The 16,751-nt window shown below is 37.2% G+C and overlaps 2 protein-coding genes across 6 annotated transcripts in view; both read right to left on the bottom strand.

The window, feature by feature from the left end:
* Positions 1-12,098, bottom strand: part of LRRC66 (leucine rich repeat containing 66) — a 26,019-nt gene extending 13,921 nt beyond the window's left edge. For 2 of the 5 annotated variants that reach the window (XM_047856805.1, XM_047856806.1), the window contains exons 1-2: positions 12,007-12,094; positions 8,649-9,149 (exon numbers count right to left, since the gene is read on the bottom strand). In XM_047856805.1, the coding sequence (XP_047712761.1) occupies positions 8,649-9,149; positions 12,007-12,094 (589 nt within the window). Of the gene's footprint in view, positions 1-8,648; positions 9,150-9,417; positions 9,477-11,147; positions 11,370-12,006 lie in introns of all 5 variants that reach the window. The other 3 variants (XM_047856807.1, XM_047856808.1, XM_047856809.1) reach the window with 3 other exon arrangements.
* Positions 11,556-16,751, bottom strand: part of SGCB (sarcoglycan beta) — a 17,596-nt gene continuing 12,400 nt past the window's right edge. The window contains exon 6 of the mRNA XM_047856810.1: positions 11,556-14,691. Within this exon, the coding sequence (XP_047712766.1) occupies positions 14,488-14,691 (204 nt within the window). The 3' untranslated portion in view covers positions 11,556-14,487. The remainder of the gene's footprint in view (positions 14,692-16,751) is intronic.

Genomic DNA, 16,751 nt, shown 5'->3' with positions numbered 1-16,751 from the left:
AAAAATTTAGATATTGGCCAAAGATTTCTAGACATCATCAAAGATCTACAGATGATAAGCATACAGAAGGATATCTAATGCCATTGGTCATTAGGGAAATCCAAATTAAAACCACAATGATACACCACTATACATCAATTAGTATGGCTGAAATTAAAAAGATTGACCATACTTGGTGTGGGTAAGGATGTAGGACAACTGAAATTCTTACACAATGCTAGTGGGAATTTAAAATGACATTGTGACTTCACACAACACTGGCAATTTCTTCAAAAGTTAAACATCTACTTAACATACAACTCAGCCGTTCTATGCCTAGGTTATTTTCCCAAGAGAAATGAAAGCATATATTGGTCACAAGACTTTGTTTAATTATTCTTTTAACGTCAATAGAAACAGTAGGGATGATCCCTCTTTTATCTCTGAGACTGGTCATTTGTGTCTTATTTTTTTTCTTGGTAGCTTGGCTAGAGGATTATCAATTTTATCTTTTCAAAGAAACACATTTTGGTTTTGTGGATTTTAACTGTTTTAAATTTCATTGATTTCTGCTGCAATTTCTATTATTTCTTTTCTTCTGCTTGCTTTAGGTTTACATTGATCTCATTTCTTTAATTTCCCTAGGTGGAAAGTTACATTATTGATTTTAGACTTTTCTTCCAATGGGTGGTTTTAATGCTATAAATTTCCCTCTAGCCATTGCTTTTGCCACATCCCACATATTTTGATAAGTGCATTTTCATTTCACTTAGCTTAAAATATTTTCAAATCCTTCTTGAGACTTCTTCTGTGATACATGTCTTATCTAGAAATGTGTTGTTTAGTTTCCAGAGATTTGAGGGTTTTGCAACTTTCTGTTACTGATTTCCAGTTTAATTCCATTGTAATCTGAGAGTATACTTTGCAAAGTATACACATACACAAACACACTCTATATAGAGTAACACTACACACACACACACACACACACACACACACACACACACACACACACAATGGACTATTATTCAGACATCAAAAAGAATGAAATCTTGCCATTTTCAATGACATGGATGGAACTAGAGTGTATTATGCTAAGCAAAATAAGTCAGAAAAAGACAAATACCATATGATTTCACTTATATGTGAAATATGTGAGTTTAGGAAGCATGATTTCTGTTTATTCAAGTTTGTTACGATGGGTTTTATGGACCAGAATATGGTCTGTCTTGGTAAATGTTTCGTAGAAGCTTGAAAAAAATGTGTATTCTACTGTTGTTGGAGGGAGTATTGTATACATGTCAATTAGATCAAGTTGATTGGTGGTGATATTCAAGTCAACTGCATCCTTATTGAGTACTTGCCTGCTTAATCTATCAATTGACAGGCGAGTGTTGGAAGTCTCCAGCTACAGCAGATTTGTCTATTTTTCTTTTCAGTTGTCAGTTTTTTCCTCACATATTTGATTCTCTGTTAGGTGCATTCATGTTTAAAGTTATTATGTCTTCTTCAAGAATTGGCCCCTTTATCCCCTTTATGTAGTGCTTGATCCCTGATAATTTTCCTTATGCTCAAGTCTCCTTTGTCTAAAATTAATGTACCTCCTCTGCTTTTCTTTTGACTAGTGTTTATCTAATACTTTATCTTTCTCCAATCCTTTAGCTAGCATCTTTATTTATAATAGCTAACAAAGATAGCCTAAGTGTCCACTGACCGGTAAACGCATATCCACACAATGGAATTCTGTCACTGAAAAGGAATGAACTTTTAATACATACAACACCATGGATGAATCTCAAAATAATTATGCTGAATGCAAGAAGCTATACCCAAAATAAAAGTACATGTCATAGGATTGCATTAATATAAAATTCTAGAAAATGTAAACAAATCTATAGTGTGAGAAAGGGGATCAGTGGCTACTTGGGCAGAGGAGAGAGGATGGGTAGGAAAGATAGATTACGAAGAGACACGAGGAAACTTTTGGGTGCGATGGATAATTCCTTATCTTGATAGTGGTGATGGTCTCGCAGATCAGGGTGGTTCAGAAAGTCAGAGGATGGATCAAAAGAGTGCTCAGAACACGGAGAAGCAGGAGGCTCCAACAATGCCTAGACTTACAGAAGCCTGAGCAGTGGGGACAAGATTGTTGATGAGTGCTCTGAACTTCATATAAACTCTGAACTTTTGCAGAAAGAGAAGGGAAATCACCTTCAGTTACCCATTGTGCCTCAAATCACAGAAGTGACCATCATAGCAAAGACTGGGATGGGAAACAGAATTAGAGCCTCAAGGTGATCAAAAGGCACTAGAGGGGTACTGCCATTTTTGAGCACCTATTGTGTCCCAGGGACTGAGAAATGTTTTACATACACCATCACTCTGTGTGATCAAGTATTTACAAACACCATCTCTAACCCTCGCATCCTCCCTGTATATGCCATTATCTTCTGTTAAAAATAAGAACCGGGCAGATAGGTTAAGTCACTTGTTTAAGGTCAATTAACAGAAGTCTAATACTTATCTTAATACAAGAAGTATAGAAGCATAGAAGAGTATAAGAGTAAATAAGAAGGGTGGGACCAGAACATCCTAAGCATAAGGGGGGGGGTGGGGATTTTGAAGGCAGAGAGTTACGAGGATACCCCCTTATTTGATTCCCTTCATAATATCAAGCTAAGATCCCCAAGAGGAAGGAGAACTTCTGTAGATGGGAATTAAGACTGTTGAGTTCAGTTACGCCTCCTATGTGAAGGATTTCCACCTACTTCCAATTTTAGAGAATTAAGGTTTAATTTTATGGAAAGAACTAGTGTGGGTCCTATAAATGACTTTGTTTGTTTAGGGTCTCCCAAGACAGAGTTGGGAAATTTGAGTAAACTCCAAGATAGTTGGCTGTGAAATTATGGAAAGAGCCTAAAATGTCCATCAACTGATGAATGGATAAAGGTGTGGCTTATATATACAATGAAATACTACTTGGCAATGAGAAAGAATGAAATCAATGCCATTTGCAGCAACATGGATGGAACTGGAGGGTATTATGCTGAGTGAAATAAGTCAGTCAGCAAAAGATAGATATCATATGTTTTCACTCATATGTGGATCTTGAGAAACTTGACAAAAGACCATGGGGGAAGGGAAGGGGGAAAAATAGCTACAAACAGAGAGGGAGGCAAACCAAGAGAGCAAACTGAGGGTTGATGGGGGGTGGGGAAGAGGGAAAAGTAGGTGATGGGCATTGAGGAGGGCATTTGTTGGGATGAGCACTAGGTGTTGTATGTAAGCCAATTTGACAATATATTAAAAAAATAAGATACTTGTCTGTGTTTCTTGATGGGGGAAAATATGTTCTTTTAAAAATTTAGCATGTGAATCAATGTTGAGGGGATGCTCAGGTGAATGAAAGAGGCTGAGAAGTACATTCATGGCTGGGGCTTGGACATCAGAGGGTAGATTCCATGTTTCAGGAGGCTAGAGTCAAACATTGGGAAGAAAATATGGAGGCACTTTTGTGGGGATGGAATTATTTATTGAACTGCTTTCTGATGATCACATAAGCCATGGGAGCCAGGAATCTGATTAGCCTTTGCATTTAAGAAGCCAGAGGTGTTTTATTATTTCCAAGAAATTATTTCAGTGTCTATTAGAAGCAAGGCCACAGAAGGTATGCCCAGACATTAAATTGCCTTAGAAACATTCCTTTGGACTATCAACTTCTTAAATGTTCTCCTAAGAGTGATAACTTGATAATGTGAAACAATGATATTCAGGGGTTATTGCTTCGAGTTCAAAGAGTATTAAGAATTGGAAGAGTCTGGAATGGTCCTAGACAGGTATTGATTTATAAGGTCAGCCCTCGATGTGGTCTATTTTATATACATGAGCCAAAGACCTTGCCCTCTTAGCTTAATGAGATACATTTCATTTTGTTATTTTAGAACCCGACTTGGTTTTGAGAATACAGCTTGTTGGTATTTCCATAATCCAATAACAATCAGCAGGCAATATTCAATTCCCTAAAAATTAAAAGAGTACTAGGGTTGCTTGGGTGGCTCAGTAGGTTAAGCATCTGACTTCAGCTCAGGTTACGATCTCATGATTCATGAGTTCGAGCCCCTTGTCAGGATCTGTGGTGACAGCTCAGAGTCTGGAGCCTGCTTCGGATTCTGTGTCTTCCTCTCTCTCTGCCCTTCTCCCAGTCAGGCTCTCTCTGTCTCTCAAAACTAAACAAACATTTAAAAAAATGTAAAAGAATACAACATACTTTTGTTTTTACCAAACAAATTTTTAGTGTGTTAATGTCAGGCTGTCAAATCTGGTCTGTCAACCTAATTGGAATCCCAGTAAGATGTTGGCCCTTAGACATTTCCAGGCACTCCAGTCACGTGATGAAGGTGGGATAGTATAACTGGAGATTGATTCCACTGTTGTAAATGTTTTAAAACTGATTTTTCTGTTATTAATGCTGTATTCCAAAAATATAGGAGGAAGGTGGCATCATTAGTAAGGTTAAAGTCACGGCTAGCTACTGTTTTGTAAATTGCATCGGCTGGCACCTCCTCTGGGTGTTTTTCCCAACATGAAGCTTGTGGGTGACGTCACATGTGATTCTGAAGATAGGCGATCAGTTGACACTGGGTTAGTGTCCAAAGTTGGGCTTTCCTGAAAGCAACTTTTCATTGGTTCTATAAACTGTCACCATTTTAAGTCGTGAGGCATGATTTATAAAAGTACGCATGTGTTACAGGCCAGTTGCTTGATTGCTACTTTCTGAGAACCTCTAATTTATTATTATTTTAGATGAGTGCAAGCACTTATATAAATAGTTAAACACAAATGATTCTCTGCTTGTGAATTATAGTGGGGTAGGGGTTCCATCTACTACAATAGTTATTTAACATTTCAAAAGATAGCTTGAGATTTAGACAAAACGGAATTTATAATTACAATTTGTTTCTAAATAGACTGCTATTCTCAACTTGTGCCAAGAGAGTAAAAATAACTAATATTTGCAAAGCACTTTACAAGTATACAAAGTACTTTTCACACACTTTAATAGCTACCATTTATTATGCCAAATACCATGTTAAGTTAGGTTCTGGAAATACATTTTTTCCTTTAATAATCCTCACAACAATTCTATGAGTAAATTACATTATCCAGATGTTACCTTTAAAAAAAGTTTGTTTTTTTTTTTAACGTAGGGCTCAAACTTACAACCCCAGGATCAAGAGCAGCATGCTCTACTGAGTCAGCCAGGCACCCCCAAATGTTACCTTTAAACAGGGTTAAACAAAGGAATAAAAAAAAAAGGGGAGGTCAGAAATCGAATGGTACTCTAGGAAGCACCTCTCATTTACCAGCTTTTTCTCCCCAAGATAGGATTTCAAAATCAGAGTCAGTAAACCACAGTTACAGAATCCCAGAACAGCAAAAGGATGTTACAGGGGACTCAACTGAAATGTATGATGATTATGGGAAAATAATTCAAATCACACAATGCTATGGATAAAAGAACTCTGAATTATATGCAATTAGATTCAGGGCTTACATTGGTCTTCCATCATCTATTGGTTTCATTAATCTCTCTATGGTTGCATTTACTAGACTTCTAATAGAAACTCAGATACAGGATTTGCTCATTTCACATTTTTCCCTCCTTTGCAAGTTTAATATTTTTCCTGGTATTTTGGGAGGCAGAAATTGAACTTGGAAAACGAAGATGGGGCTGTATGTGCATCTTACAGGGGTGTTAGGTCCTAAATGGAATTGTATTCCCTCCAACCTCTAATTAGCTCTGGGGAATTTGTCCGCCTTAAGGAGATATGTTCAGTGGTGGGGTAATATTTTGAGATATTAATCTTTCATCTCTATTTCTCTCTTTCCATTTCTCCTCATTCAAGCAGAAGGTAGGTTCTGACCCCAAGGAGTCACAGTGGGGGGCAGAAAGCAGAGGAGTCTACAAGTCTTTCTGGTTTTTGTTTTCTAAAGGCCTAAACCTTTAGAGGAAAAGAATTTCTAGATCTAGATAGAGGTTGTTGAGTGTGTGTGTTTTTTTAAGTCTATTTATTTATTTATTTTGAGAGAGAGTGAGAGTGGAGGAGGGGCAGAGAGAGGGACAGAGAATCCCAAGCAGGCTCCATGCTGTCAGTGCAGAGCCTGATGCAGGGCTTGAACTCACAAACTGTGAGGTCATGACCTGAACTGAAATCAAGAATTGGACGTTCAACCGACTGAGCCACCCAGGTGCCCCTAGACAGAGGGTTTAAAAAAAATAAAAAGTGGGAAGAATCTTCTCCAAACTGAAAAATTTTAAAGTAATGTTCTCTGCCTGACAGGAGTAAGGGATACACACAAACACACACACACATACACACTCATGTACACACACACACATATGCACAAACACACACACAGATACTTTGATGCCTTGTCTGAGTAGAAGATTCTGGATAGAGCTGTGGTACAAATTTGGAGAAAGGCAGAGGAAAGCCCATGAAAGACTGATGTCAAGTGCAAGTATCTCTATATCCCACCCTCAACTGAATGGGGGCTCAGAATCAGAAATTATGTTGACTTATAGACAATAGAAGGTTAGTACAATTGAATTTGTGGGGTTGAAATTCACATATACCATACTAGTTAAAAAATATGCTATATCATATGGATATGTGTAGCTATAATGATGATCATCAAAGAGTTATAGCAAGCAAAATGGAAATAGTCTAAATATTGTTTGATCAATCCAATTATAACATATGTACATATAAAAGCTATTCAGTTATTTAAAATATTATTTTTGAGATTCCTTAATTATATAAAGATGTTCAAAATATACTGTGATATTAAAATATGAATTATTAAATATTATGCAAAGTATGATCCAACTTTGAAAGCAAAATATCTACATACACATAAAGAAAAACCTTAATATATACAGTTGGCCCTTGAACTATACAGGATTTAGGGGTGTTGACCCCCAGCACAGTAAAAAGTTTATATATAACTTTGACTCCCCCCAAACTACTAAAAGCCTGTCATTGACTGGAAGCCTTACCCATAAAAGAAAGTCAAATAGGGGTGCCTGGGTAGCTCATTGGTTAAGCATCAGACTTCAGCTCAGGTCATGATCTCACAGTTTGTGGGTTCAAGCCCTGCGTCGGGCTCTGTGCTGATAGCTCAGAGCCTGGAGCCTGCTTCGGATTCTGTGTTTCCCTCTCTCTCTGCCCCTCCCCACTCACACTCTCTCTCTCGGTCTCAAAAATAAATAAAACATTAAAAAAATTTTTTTTTAAAGTCAAATAATATTTTGTATGTTATATGTATTATATACTATATTCCTACAATAAAGTAATATTGAGAAAAGAAAACGTTATTAAGAAAGCCATAAAAAAGAAAAGATATACAGTACTCTACTGTATTTATATATTTAAAAAATCCATGTATAGGTGGGCCTGCATACTTCAAACTGCACTGTTCAAGGATCAACTGTGTTACACGAGGGTCTTCAGTTTTAAAAATTTTTAATTCCTAATGCTCTACAAATAATAGGTTTTTTAAAAATACTAATACAAAAAAATTATAAAATAAGGTGCAATTAGTTTATACTTCACACTGAAAATCCTGCAAATTGCTTTTATGGAAAAGCTTAGGGAAAGGAGACTCCTCCCCCTTCTTACACAATTCTGTTGATATGGTGCCTGGGATAATCATTCCTTCACTTGCCAGGCTATTATTTTCAAAATGATGCTTAAAACAGATCAGAAGCTGGAGAAAGAGCAAATCAATAAAAATATGAAAGAACTGAAAATAAGAAAAATTAAATATGCACAATTTGGGATGGAGGAAAAAATGACAATATCCTTACACTTTCTTTTTTAGTATAGTGTCTCATATAAAGTAAGTACTTAGCAAACAGTGACCAAGCCTAAAAACAAACAAGGAAAGGAAATTGTTTTAGCACTCTTGAATATAAAAAATGGCAAAGGAAGCTAGGGATTATGAATCTGACACATTTTCCTATTAAAACATTGGTGATTCCTTAAAGAGCTCCAACGTGTAGACTACTGAATGTCAGAATGGATGAAAATTTATTATAACAGCAGGATATGTGGAGTATCCTGTTAGAAACCAGGATGAAGAATTCTGATTTTGATCTGAATCAGAAAGTTTACATATTGATTATATAACATTAGCATATTTCTAGTCTACATTTGGAGGGCAACTAGACAAGCAGAAAATGTATTCTAAGAAAAGAAAAATTATAAATATGGTAACATACTTAATTTGAATTGTGCTAAATATTGAAAGTATATGAACTAGTTATTCCTTAGTGCTTTTCTATATTAAGTAACATGTATATGATAAAGTAATTTAAAAACCTGATTATTTAGCACTTAAATAGTTCCTAGTATCTCTCGACAAATCTACATCACATTACTGTAAGTTATAATAATGGGAGATTAAATTGCATTGACTATGAATTCCACATATTATAACTTGAAATCCCACTAAGGAACTCATTTATTTGTTCTGATAAAATTGGTTTACTTTCAGCTATTTCCTCAAATCTGAAAACCACCATGGAATTCCAATGGGCGTAAAACATGAACTCTCCACATACTCATTGTTTCTTGGGCTAGTCCATCTTTTAAAATTGTACTTACCCTTGGGAATGTCACGGAGTTTGTTTCTTCGAAGAATTAACAGCTGTAGAAATGCAGGCCCACGTCTCAAGCTGCGTCTGCGGCGTTTCTGCCGTGGTGACTTAGGACTGGGTAGATCCAACCAGACGGAGCAGAGGGAACTGTTGCTGAGGTTTAGTATTTCCAAAGCATGGAAGTGTGCAAGGGGGCTTAAGGTTATTTTTGAAAAGAGATTGTTACTGAGGTCCAGATGTTTTATATTGCAGTCTCCTTTTTTCATGGGGGACTGTAAGAGAGCCCTAAAGAAATGGGCACTTGTATCCACTGTGGCTGCTGTCTGTGGTCTGTCCACAGGTGTATCATGCACTCCAGTAAAAGAACAATTTGTCAGAATATATCCCTTCCGTTGGCACTCAGAATTGAATGAAATACTGCTTTTCCTTGATGGGTTTGTCATTGTTCCAGTAAAATAAAGACCTATTAGCATTGTTATGGCTCTGAAATGCAGGTTTTTCATAATGCCTAGAGAAAGGAAAATGAAATGACTTATTCAAATTAACGTATGTAAAAATTAACAGTGAATAAACAGAAAATTCAATTTTCAATTTAAGATTTAGGAAAATTATCTTGCCTTGATTGCCAATTTAAGTGAAGGATTTCTTAGAAATTGGGGCATTAAAAAGACAGCTAAAAACATGTTATAGTTATAGTCTACAATTACATTTATGTGACATTTTAAAGTAAGAACTCCCCTGATTTTTCAGAAAATACATATTCACTTGGGCCTCACCTCTGTGTCTGCTTTTCCAGGAACATTCAGCCTGCGGTTTTCTTCGGAGTGAGGGAAACCTACCAAGATTAAAGACTTCTGTTTTCTTGCTGGTCATTAGTACTGAGCAAAGTCTCTTATGCTTATCTACAACCTGTAATCAGCTATGTGGTTTATTATGTGAGTAACAAGCCATCCGGTTACACTAAACTGTGAACTGTATGGATGGAAAGTTCAACTCACAAAGGAGACTCTTGATTTTTTATTTTTTTGATATGAAATTTATTGTCAAGCTGGTTTCCATACAACACCCAGTGTTCATCCCAACAGGTGCCTTCCTCAATACCCATCACCCACTTTCCCCTCCCTCCCACCTATCAACCCTCAGTTTATTCTCAGTTTTTAAGAGTCTCTTATGGTTTGCCTCCCTCCCTCTCTTTTTCCCCCCTTCCCCTCCCCATGGTCTTCTGTTAAGTTTCTCAGGATCCACATAGACTCTTGATTTTTTAGCATTAAATTTTTTATAACTTTTCAAATTCTTTTGAAATTATTTAGATGCAACATAAACAAAATGGGTTATAAAAAGGATGTTCTGCTTCAGAACCACGAAGATGTAATAAGATATAGAAACATAAGTATCTTTTTCACCAAAGACTGAGAAGAAACTAAAAATTTCAAAATAAGCCTCTACAAATTACAATGGCCAAATGTATGCACAAAAATATTTTAAAGAAAATGGGATAGTAAACTCCTCAAAAGGCTGTATGCTCCCAGAAGGGCCATGTTTCTTTCTCTCTCTCTCCCTCTCTCAATTCACAAAAGAAACTCTTGCTTGATTTTTTTAAGGACTAGAAGAACTACATATATAAATCTCTCCCCGTTGTCCCCCAAGTTTTATATTTTCAATAGTCTGTCATCTGCCACTATGTTGTTTGGATGAGTAAGTGCATGGAGTGAAATTTAACATGTAACTTTTAAACTTTAGTTTTATACAAGGTCAATTCTCCTACATTTGAAGGGCACCTATATCCAGGTACACATGGCCACGAAGCGTAAAGGTGCCCTACGGCATGGAGGAGTGATTTATTTTTATAACATGCCTCTCAGACAATACCAGAACTTGAATTAATCTGTACAGCCAGAAAGATATTTGTTTCTGTATTCAAAGCTGCAGTCATTGTAAGTACAATTGTATACCAAGTTAATGTAACAATACGAACAATCAAAAAATTTAGTCATTATTCACAGGCACATTACTTGAGAAACATGTGATTGAAAGATACTTATGGGGGCGTAAGTTAGATTTTCACTGACCTGGTTCTTTCAAAGTTGAAGAGATTTATATACTAACTAATAGATTTGAATTCAAAAAAAGCTAGATAAGGATAATTTGAGGTCTTAAAGTGAAAGATGCTAATTTTTAAAGAAAAATTATATATACTACATACAAACTTCTATGTATTAGGTAAGGAACCACAGTGAACTCCAGAAAAACTTTCCGACGAAACTGAACACAATTAGGTAAAATGTCAGTCTTTAAATGGACACATTCAAGGCTAAGTATGAGGAAGCAGTTAGAGATACTGGGTGTGTGTGTCAGAGGGTGAGAGAGGGAGAAGACAGTAGAAGAAACAAAGTACAACAGAAACCAAAGAGGCAATTCTTAAAGAAGTAAAAACAATTAGAAGACAAAAGCAGAGGGTAGCTGTAGGAGGAAGGCAACAAGAACGGTAACAGTTTCTAAGGCATACCTTGTGGTTCTTAGGTAGTGTGCCAACAGTCTTCTATCTGGATCTAGCCAGGTGGGGATTTAGACCTGAGCCTTTGAGGCTCCACCCATCTGCCTTTGGAGCCTGTCTGCCCACCCCGTGGCAAACCTTCGCCCTTTCATCCTTCAGGCTCTGGCCTCTTGCCACAGTGACAGGACACATATTTCCCTGGAACACTGAGGGAGGAGCCACTCGAGAGACATTCTGCAATGCACAGAGGGTAGGACTGTCCAGACAGGAACTGGACAGCTTCGAACTGTAAGCTCCGGGATTCCAGAGAGATTATACAAATACCAATGTATTTAAGTATTATCAAGCTATAATTAAATCCATCATGTTTGAACGATTAAGTAGGAACCTTAATTTAAACCATTAAAAAAATCAACAGCAAACAATTTAGAGTCTTTATTGTAAACAGAGATCATTAATAGTTATTACAAACTGAATTAACTGAAACTCAGGTTAGCAATCCAAAACAGAGTTACAGGGTTATCTTTGTATGGCATAATTTGTAGTCTTTGCCCCCTCAACACTTCTTAAAAGACTACTAAAATTATCAGCATTTCAATGGTTTCTTTTCTGTCAAGTTTAGCACTGTAACATTCTCATCCTTTAAAAAAAAATTCACTCAAAACTAGGCAGAACTTCCACCTTTCATCAAAACTATCGCACAAAATTTGTTTTTTCATAATGCAAAAACAATACAAATATTTTTAAATCTTGCAGCCCATAAATAGGCAGTCCCTCCTTGTGTTGTTTTACATTTTCCTAACTGCCCTTTGGACGGTTTCTGAAGTACTCTGCTTTCGTTTCATCTGTCCCTGTTGTCACTGTAACCTACCTCCGGTTAGGTTAAACAAGCATGTATCCACGCCCCTTCTCCTGGGGTCCTGTCTCCATCTACCTTGCCGGAGTCTGCTGCTTGTCATGTCCGTGCTCAATGCAGGGGAGGTACAACCAGCAGAAATAGGCAAAGCTAACGTTTCAGTTTATAGGACAATACCATCTGGTGGTGAGAATGCGTAGCTAAAGCTTTGCCGTTGTGCAAAACAGATCACAGGTAAAATGGACGGTTTGTTCTTAATCTCCTTTCCGGTGAATTTTCCAGGACTACATCTCAAGGAAAAGGCAAGGGTTACCTGCAAAATGTCCTAAAAATATGTTACCTGTTACCTTAACAATCACTTCTATAAAAACATCAAAATATCCTCTCATTAAAAGCACTTAATGGAGATGTATCAAAAACACAAGTATTTCTCAAAGAGGAATAAAAATAGATTGTTTCATGAATTATATTCAATAAATAATACTCTGTAGTGTTTTGTAGTTTTTGTAAAAATATTTAAAGAAACCTTCAAAACCTAAATAAAGCAGACAAATAAAGAATGTAAAATTAAAAATATACTGAGCATCTGAATGAAAATTCCAATGGATTTTTCTGAATATCACTCAAATATTAAATGACACTGAATATATTCAAATAGGATTTGAATATCGTAACACTCAGAGGTCATAAAGTTCAATTTTTCCCCCTTCCTTTAAAAACTGCACTCAGTATTATAGTAAGTCAATCTATTTTAAATACTTTAATGACTGTTCGTAATCTCTAAGGCATTTGGTTGTCCTATCAGAGAGAACTGTGATTGTAGTGAATGCAAATTGCTTTTTGTATTGATTTTCTTATCTACACAGTTCAAAGACCATGACAGAATACTGTTGTACTTGAATGCAGAGTGGGGCTTACCATTCATCTCTACTGCTTATTTTACAGCAAACTGTTTTTGAAAACTCCATCCCTGGTGTTGTGTGTCTGATGAATACCAGAGAGTCCCTTTTAAGTCAAATATAAAATACCTTAAAAGTCAACTGGCTTGAGGGTTGATCATTATGATGGGATTGTAATATGAGGAGCAGAGATCAAGTCTCATACTTACTCAAAAATTACTTAAAAATTATTTCCTGTATCAACACCCTTAACTCCAGCGCTTCCCAACTTTGTTCAAGGCGTGGCGCACACTGCAAAGGGGACTATTTGTAGGGCACGTGGCTGTGGTAACCTTCCCAGCCATCCCCAGCCACCAGGACTTGCCTGGGGCCACGTCCTCTCCCTTCTCACTGCGCTCCCCTGAGGGCTGAGGGTATAAGTTAGCAATCCTTTTACCCAATTCAGGTTCTCCAAAGTGCCAAGGCCCATCAGTTAGGAAACTGGGGTAACCCACCCCTACACTAATTTGACTTCTCTAAATTATAATTTTGGAATTGGCTTAAGCTAGTTTAAAACCTGATAGCTGTTGGCCATTTTATTTATTTATTTTTAAACCTGAGTAAGCATAACTTTTTTGTTTGATTCTTATCTACTTAGGTAAGTTTGAGTTACTCTTCATTCATTTTTCTGGAGTTTTAAATAATTAAGACTTCAGTGCAGATAGTGAACAGAACATGGGAGTTGGAAGCAGGTACATTTTATTTGAATCCCATGTGAATTCCAATCTCAACCCTGCTCTTTTCCATGTGACATCAGGCAAGCTTCTTAACTGTTCTCATCCTCAGTTTCCTAATGGGTAAAACTGGAATAGTAACACCTACATGCAGAGCTGTGGTGAGAATTAGAGATTGCACACACAAGATGCCTGGGACAGTGCCTCGGGTGTGTAAGATGCACAGTAGATGACCGCTATCATCGTTTGCTAGTTAAAGCTGAGACGGTGCTTCAATTTCTACCACACTGTGAACACGACTTATCAGTATTTAACAAGTAAACATTCTATTACAGAGTATTTTCATCCTGGTGCAAAACTAAGGAACCATAGTTTCATGCCAGCTCACATATGTGAAGTTCTTTAATGACTTCACTTGCATTGAGAATATAGCTGAAAATTAATGCATCAAAAATCTGTCTTTTCTCTCGGAAGCCAAAAGACAGAGCATGTGACATTTATTAATGGTGTCCCTTTCAACTATCTTAAGTGGGTGTATCCCCATTAGTTACCAAAAGCTTTCTTATAGTGAGTGGCCTAAAGAGTTATCCTTTAGACCAGGAAGAGTGGAGTTTTAAAAACACTTCTTTAGAGATTAATTTTGCTTCTATTCACTTCTGGTAATTATTTTAGAGAATTGCCATTTGAAGATCAGTGCAACTTAAAGAAATGTGCTAAAATTTAGGCTCTCTGAGAATCTTTTCAATATGGAGGTCATATAATAGATACAATAGTGCTCTGCGGATAAAGTAAGAGTTATCGCAAACTCTCTAAAAACATGATTTGCATGCACACTCTTAAAAAAAGGTCAATATATGAACATATTGGTGGCCTCGCGGGTTCTTCTAATGAGTGTTTCCACAGGGATTGTCTGAGATCTGGCAGCCCATGTTCTGGCCTGTTACTTGTACTTTGAAGAGAGTTCCATCTGCACACATACAGAGCTTGTAGCGTACCCAGTCACCGGTACCAAACTGGTCCCCACTGGAGGAACTAGGTAGGCGAGTTGTGCTAACCATCACGGTTCCATTTAGGATGATGCTGTTCTCCTAGGAGAATAGTAATACAATTTGTTTACCTCCACAAGTGGTGACAGAACAAAGTTAATAAACAAAACTTAGAATATTAACAAGAAAAATATGTAGTAAGAAACAGTAAAGTCATGACCAAATCAACAACAAAGAAAACAAAACCAATGTCAAGATTCAACTAGTGACCTCTTAGTAATAGTTCACAATGTACATCAATACGGTTATAACACTCTTAAAATTACATCAAAATTCCTAAGTATATGGGACTGATACTGATAAAGTCTCAGATCATTTTCATTTGTTACTTCCTGAGAGTTTTTACAAAGTTACTAATGATTGGTAAGTTTCTGATGAGAAGAAAAAGGCTTGTTTTTCTCTTACAGAAAATTAATTTTGATTTCTAATGTTTACGCAATGCCACAAATGAAGTTTCAAACCAAATAATTCTGAAGACCAGGCTGGAAAGAAACTGCCTGGAGGTTCTCCAGGCTGTTTCAGGAACGTTTAGGTCTTTTCTTTTTGGGAACTCCTAAGCCTCTCCCTCCTTTCTTTCCTTTTCTTCTTTTCATTCATCCAGCACATAATTATTAAATGTCTACCATGTGTTAGACACTATTCTAGGTGCTGTATACAGCAGTCAAGAGACAGGTGAGCCCAAGTTCGCACACAGTTGACATTTTAATGGGGGAGGGGCAGACAATAAATACATGAACAGGTAAAACAAATAAAACATCAGTGGAGAAAAATAACTCAAGGTAAGCAGAGAGAGAGAGTGACCAGTCAGGAGCTGTGTTTACACAGGATGGTCAGGAAAGGCCTCTCTGATAAGGTCACAGTGCAGTGCAAACTGGGTGATATGAAGGAGAAAGCCATGTGGGAAACTGGGGAAGGGCACTGCAGGCAGAGGAAACAATCCATGCAAAGGCCCCGGTGTGAAGATGTGCTTGGTGTTCTAGAGCAGGTGGAAGCCAGTGGGGCTAAAGCAGAGAGCAGGCGGGAGTCGACTGGTAGGAGATGAGTCAAAGAAATAACTAGGGGCCAGACATGTTAGGAAAGGGAATGGACTTTTGGGTTTTATCCTGAATTCTATGGGAAGCTGTTTGGAGGGATCTGAATACGGAAGTGACGTGATCTCTGAGAAAGGGTCATTCTGGCTGCCATACAGGGAACGGACTACAGGGGCGAGAGTGGAAGCAGCCAACAGTGCAGCAGGAAGCGGTGGGTTTATACCATGAGGGGTGTTGTTGCTGGTGGTGGTGGAGGCAGTGAGAAGCGGCCAGACTCTATCTTTCGAAGGCAGAGCCAGAAGGCTTTGCTGATGGGCTGATGGGCGCCATTTCACAAGAGGGGGACACTGAAAAAAGAAAGGCATGTTGGGGAAGGAGGGAGGATACGAAGATTTTAGACTTGTTGAATCTGAGATGTGTATTATGTCCTGGAGTGGAGAGGTAAGAAGGCAGCTGGTGGGTGTGCGAGTCTTAGTTCAGAGGAGAGATTAGAGCAGGAGTTCCAAATGTGAGAGTTATCAGGTTACAGAAGGTATTTAAAGCAATAAGACAAAGTTGGTTATAAAGTCACGGAAGCGGCTATGGACTAGTGATAGTTATGCACAGGATATAAATACAATCCGTATGTGATGAATTTTGAAATTTTGTTCCAATGTTGCCATCTTGTGGTCATTTAATTTTCCTTTCTTCTAACTGCTAAAGCAGTTACTTCTTTAAAAGCAGTTTGATAATATTTTTTTTTTGATAAAATTTTTTCTTTTTTTATAATTAGCCATACACTTAAAAACTAACTGCTGATGTTAACTGAATTTTAAAGCTAATTATCTTTTCAATACTGGATTTTTTTTTCTAACTGTGGAGAAACTGGTATGTGTTTATGTGCATTTCAAAGTATTTTAATATTTCTCATACTAACAACAGTTAGAATTTTCAGATAGGAAACAAGGAGTTAGGTAGCTTGCTAATGGTTATATACATATCTCTCACACTTCTTGCTTCTTTGAGTTTCATAGCCCCCTGTGACCATTCTTCACCATTACTCTCTTAGAGGAATAGCTTCTTACTACAATA

This window comes from Prionailurus viverrinus, chromosome B1 (assembly GCF_022837055.1).
Source record: "Prionailurus viverrinus isolate Anna chromosome B1, UM_Priviv_1.0, whole genome shotgun sequence".
In the NCBI taxonomy this organism is placed as follows: domain Eukaryota; kingdom Metazoa; phylum Chordata; class Mammalia; order Carnivora; family Felidae; genus Prionailurus; species Prionailurus viverrinus.
The sequence above is the reverse complement of the archived record's forward strand: the minus strand, read 5'-3'. Positions and strand labels throughout refer to the sequence as shown.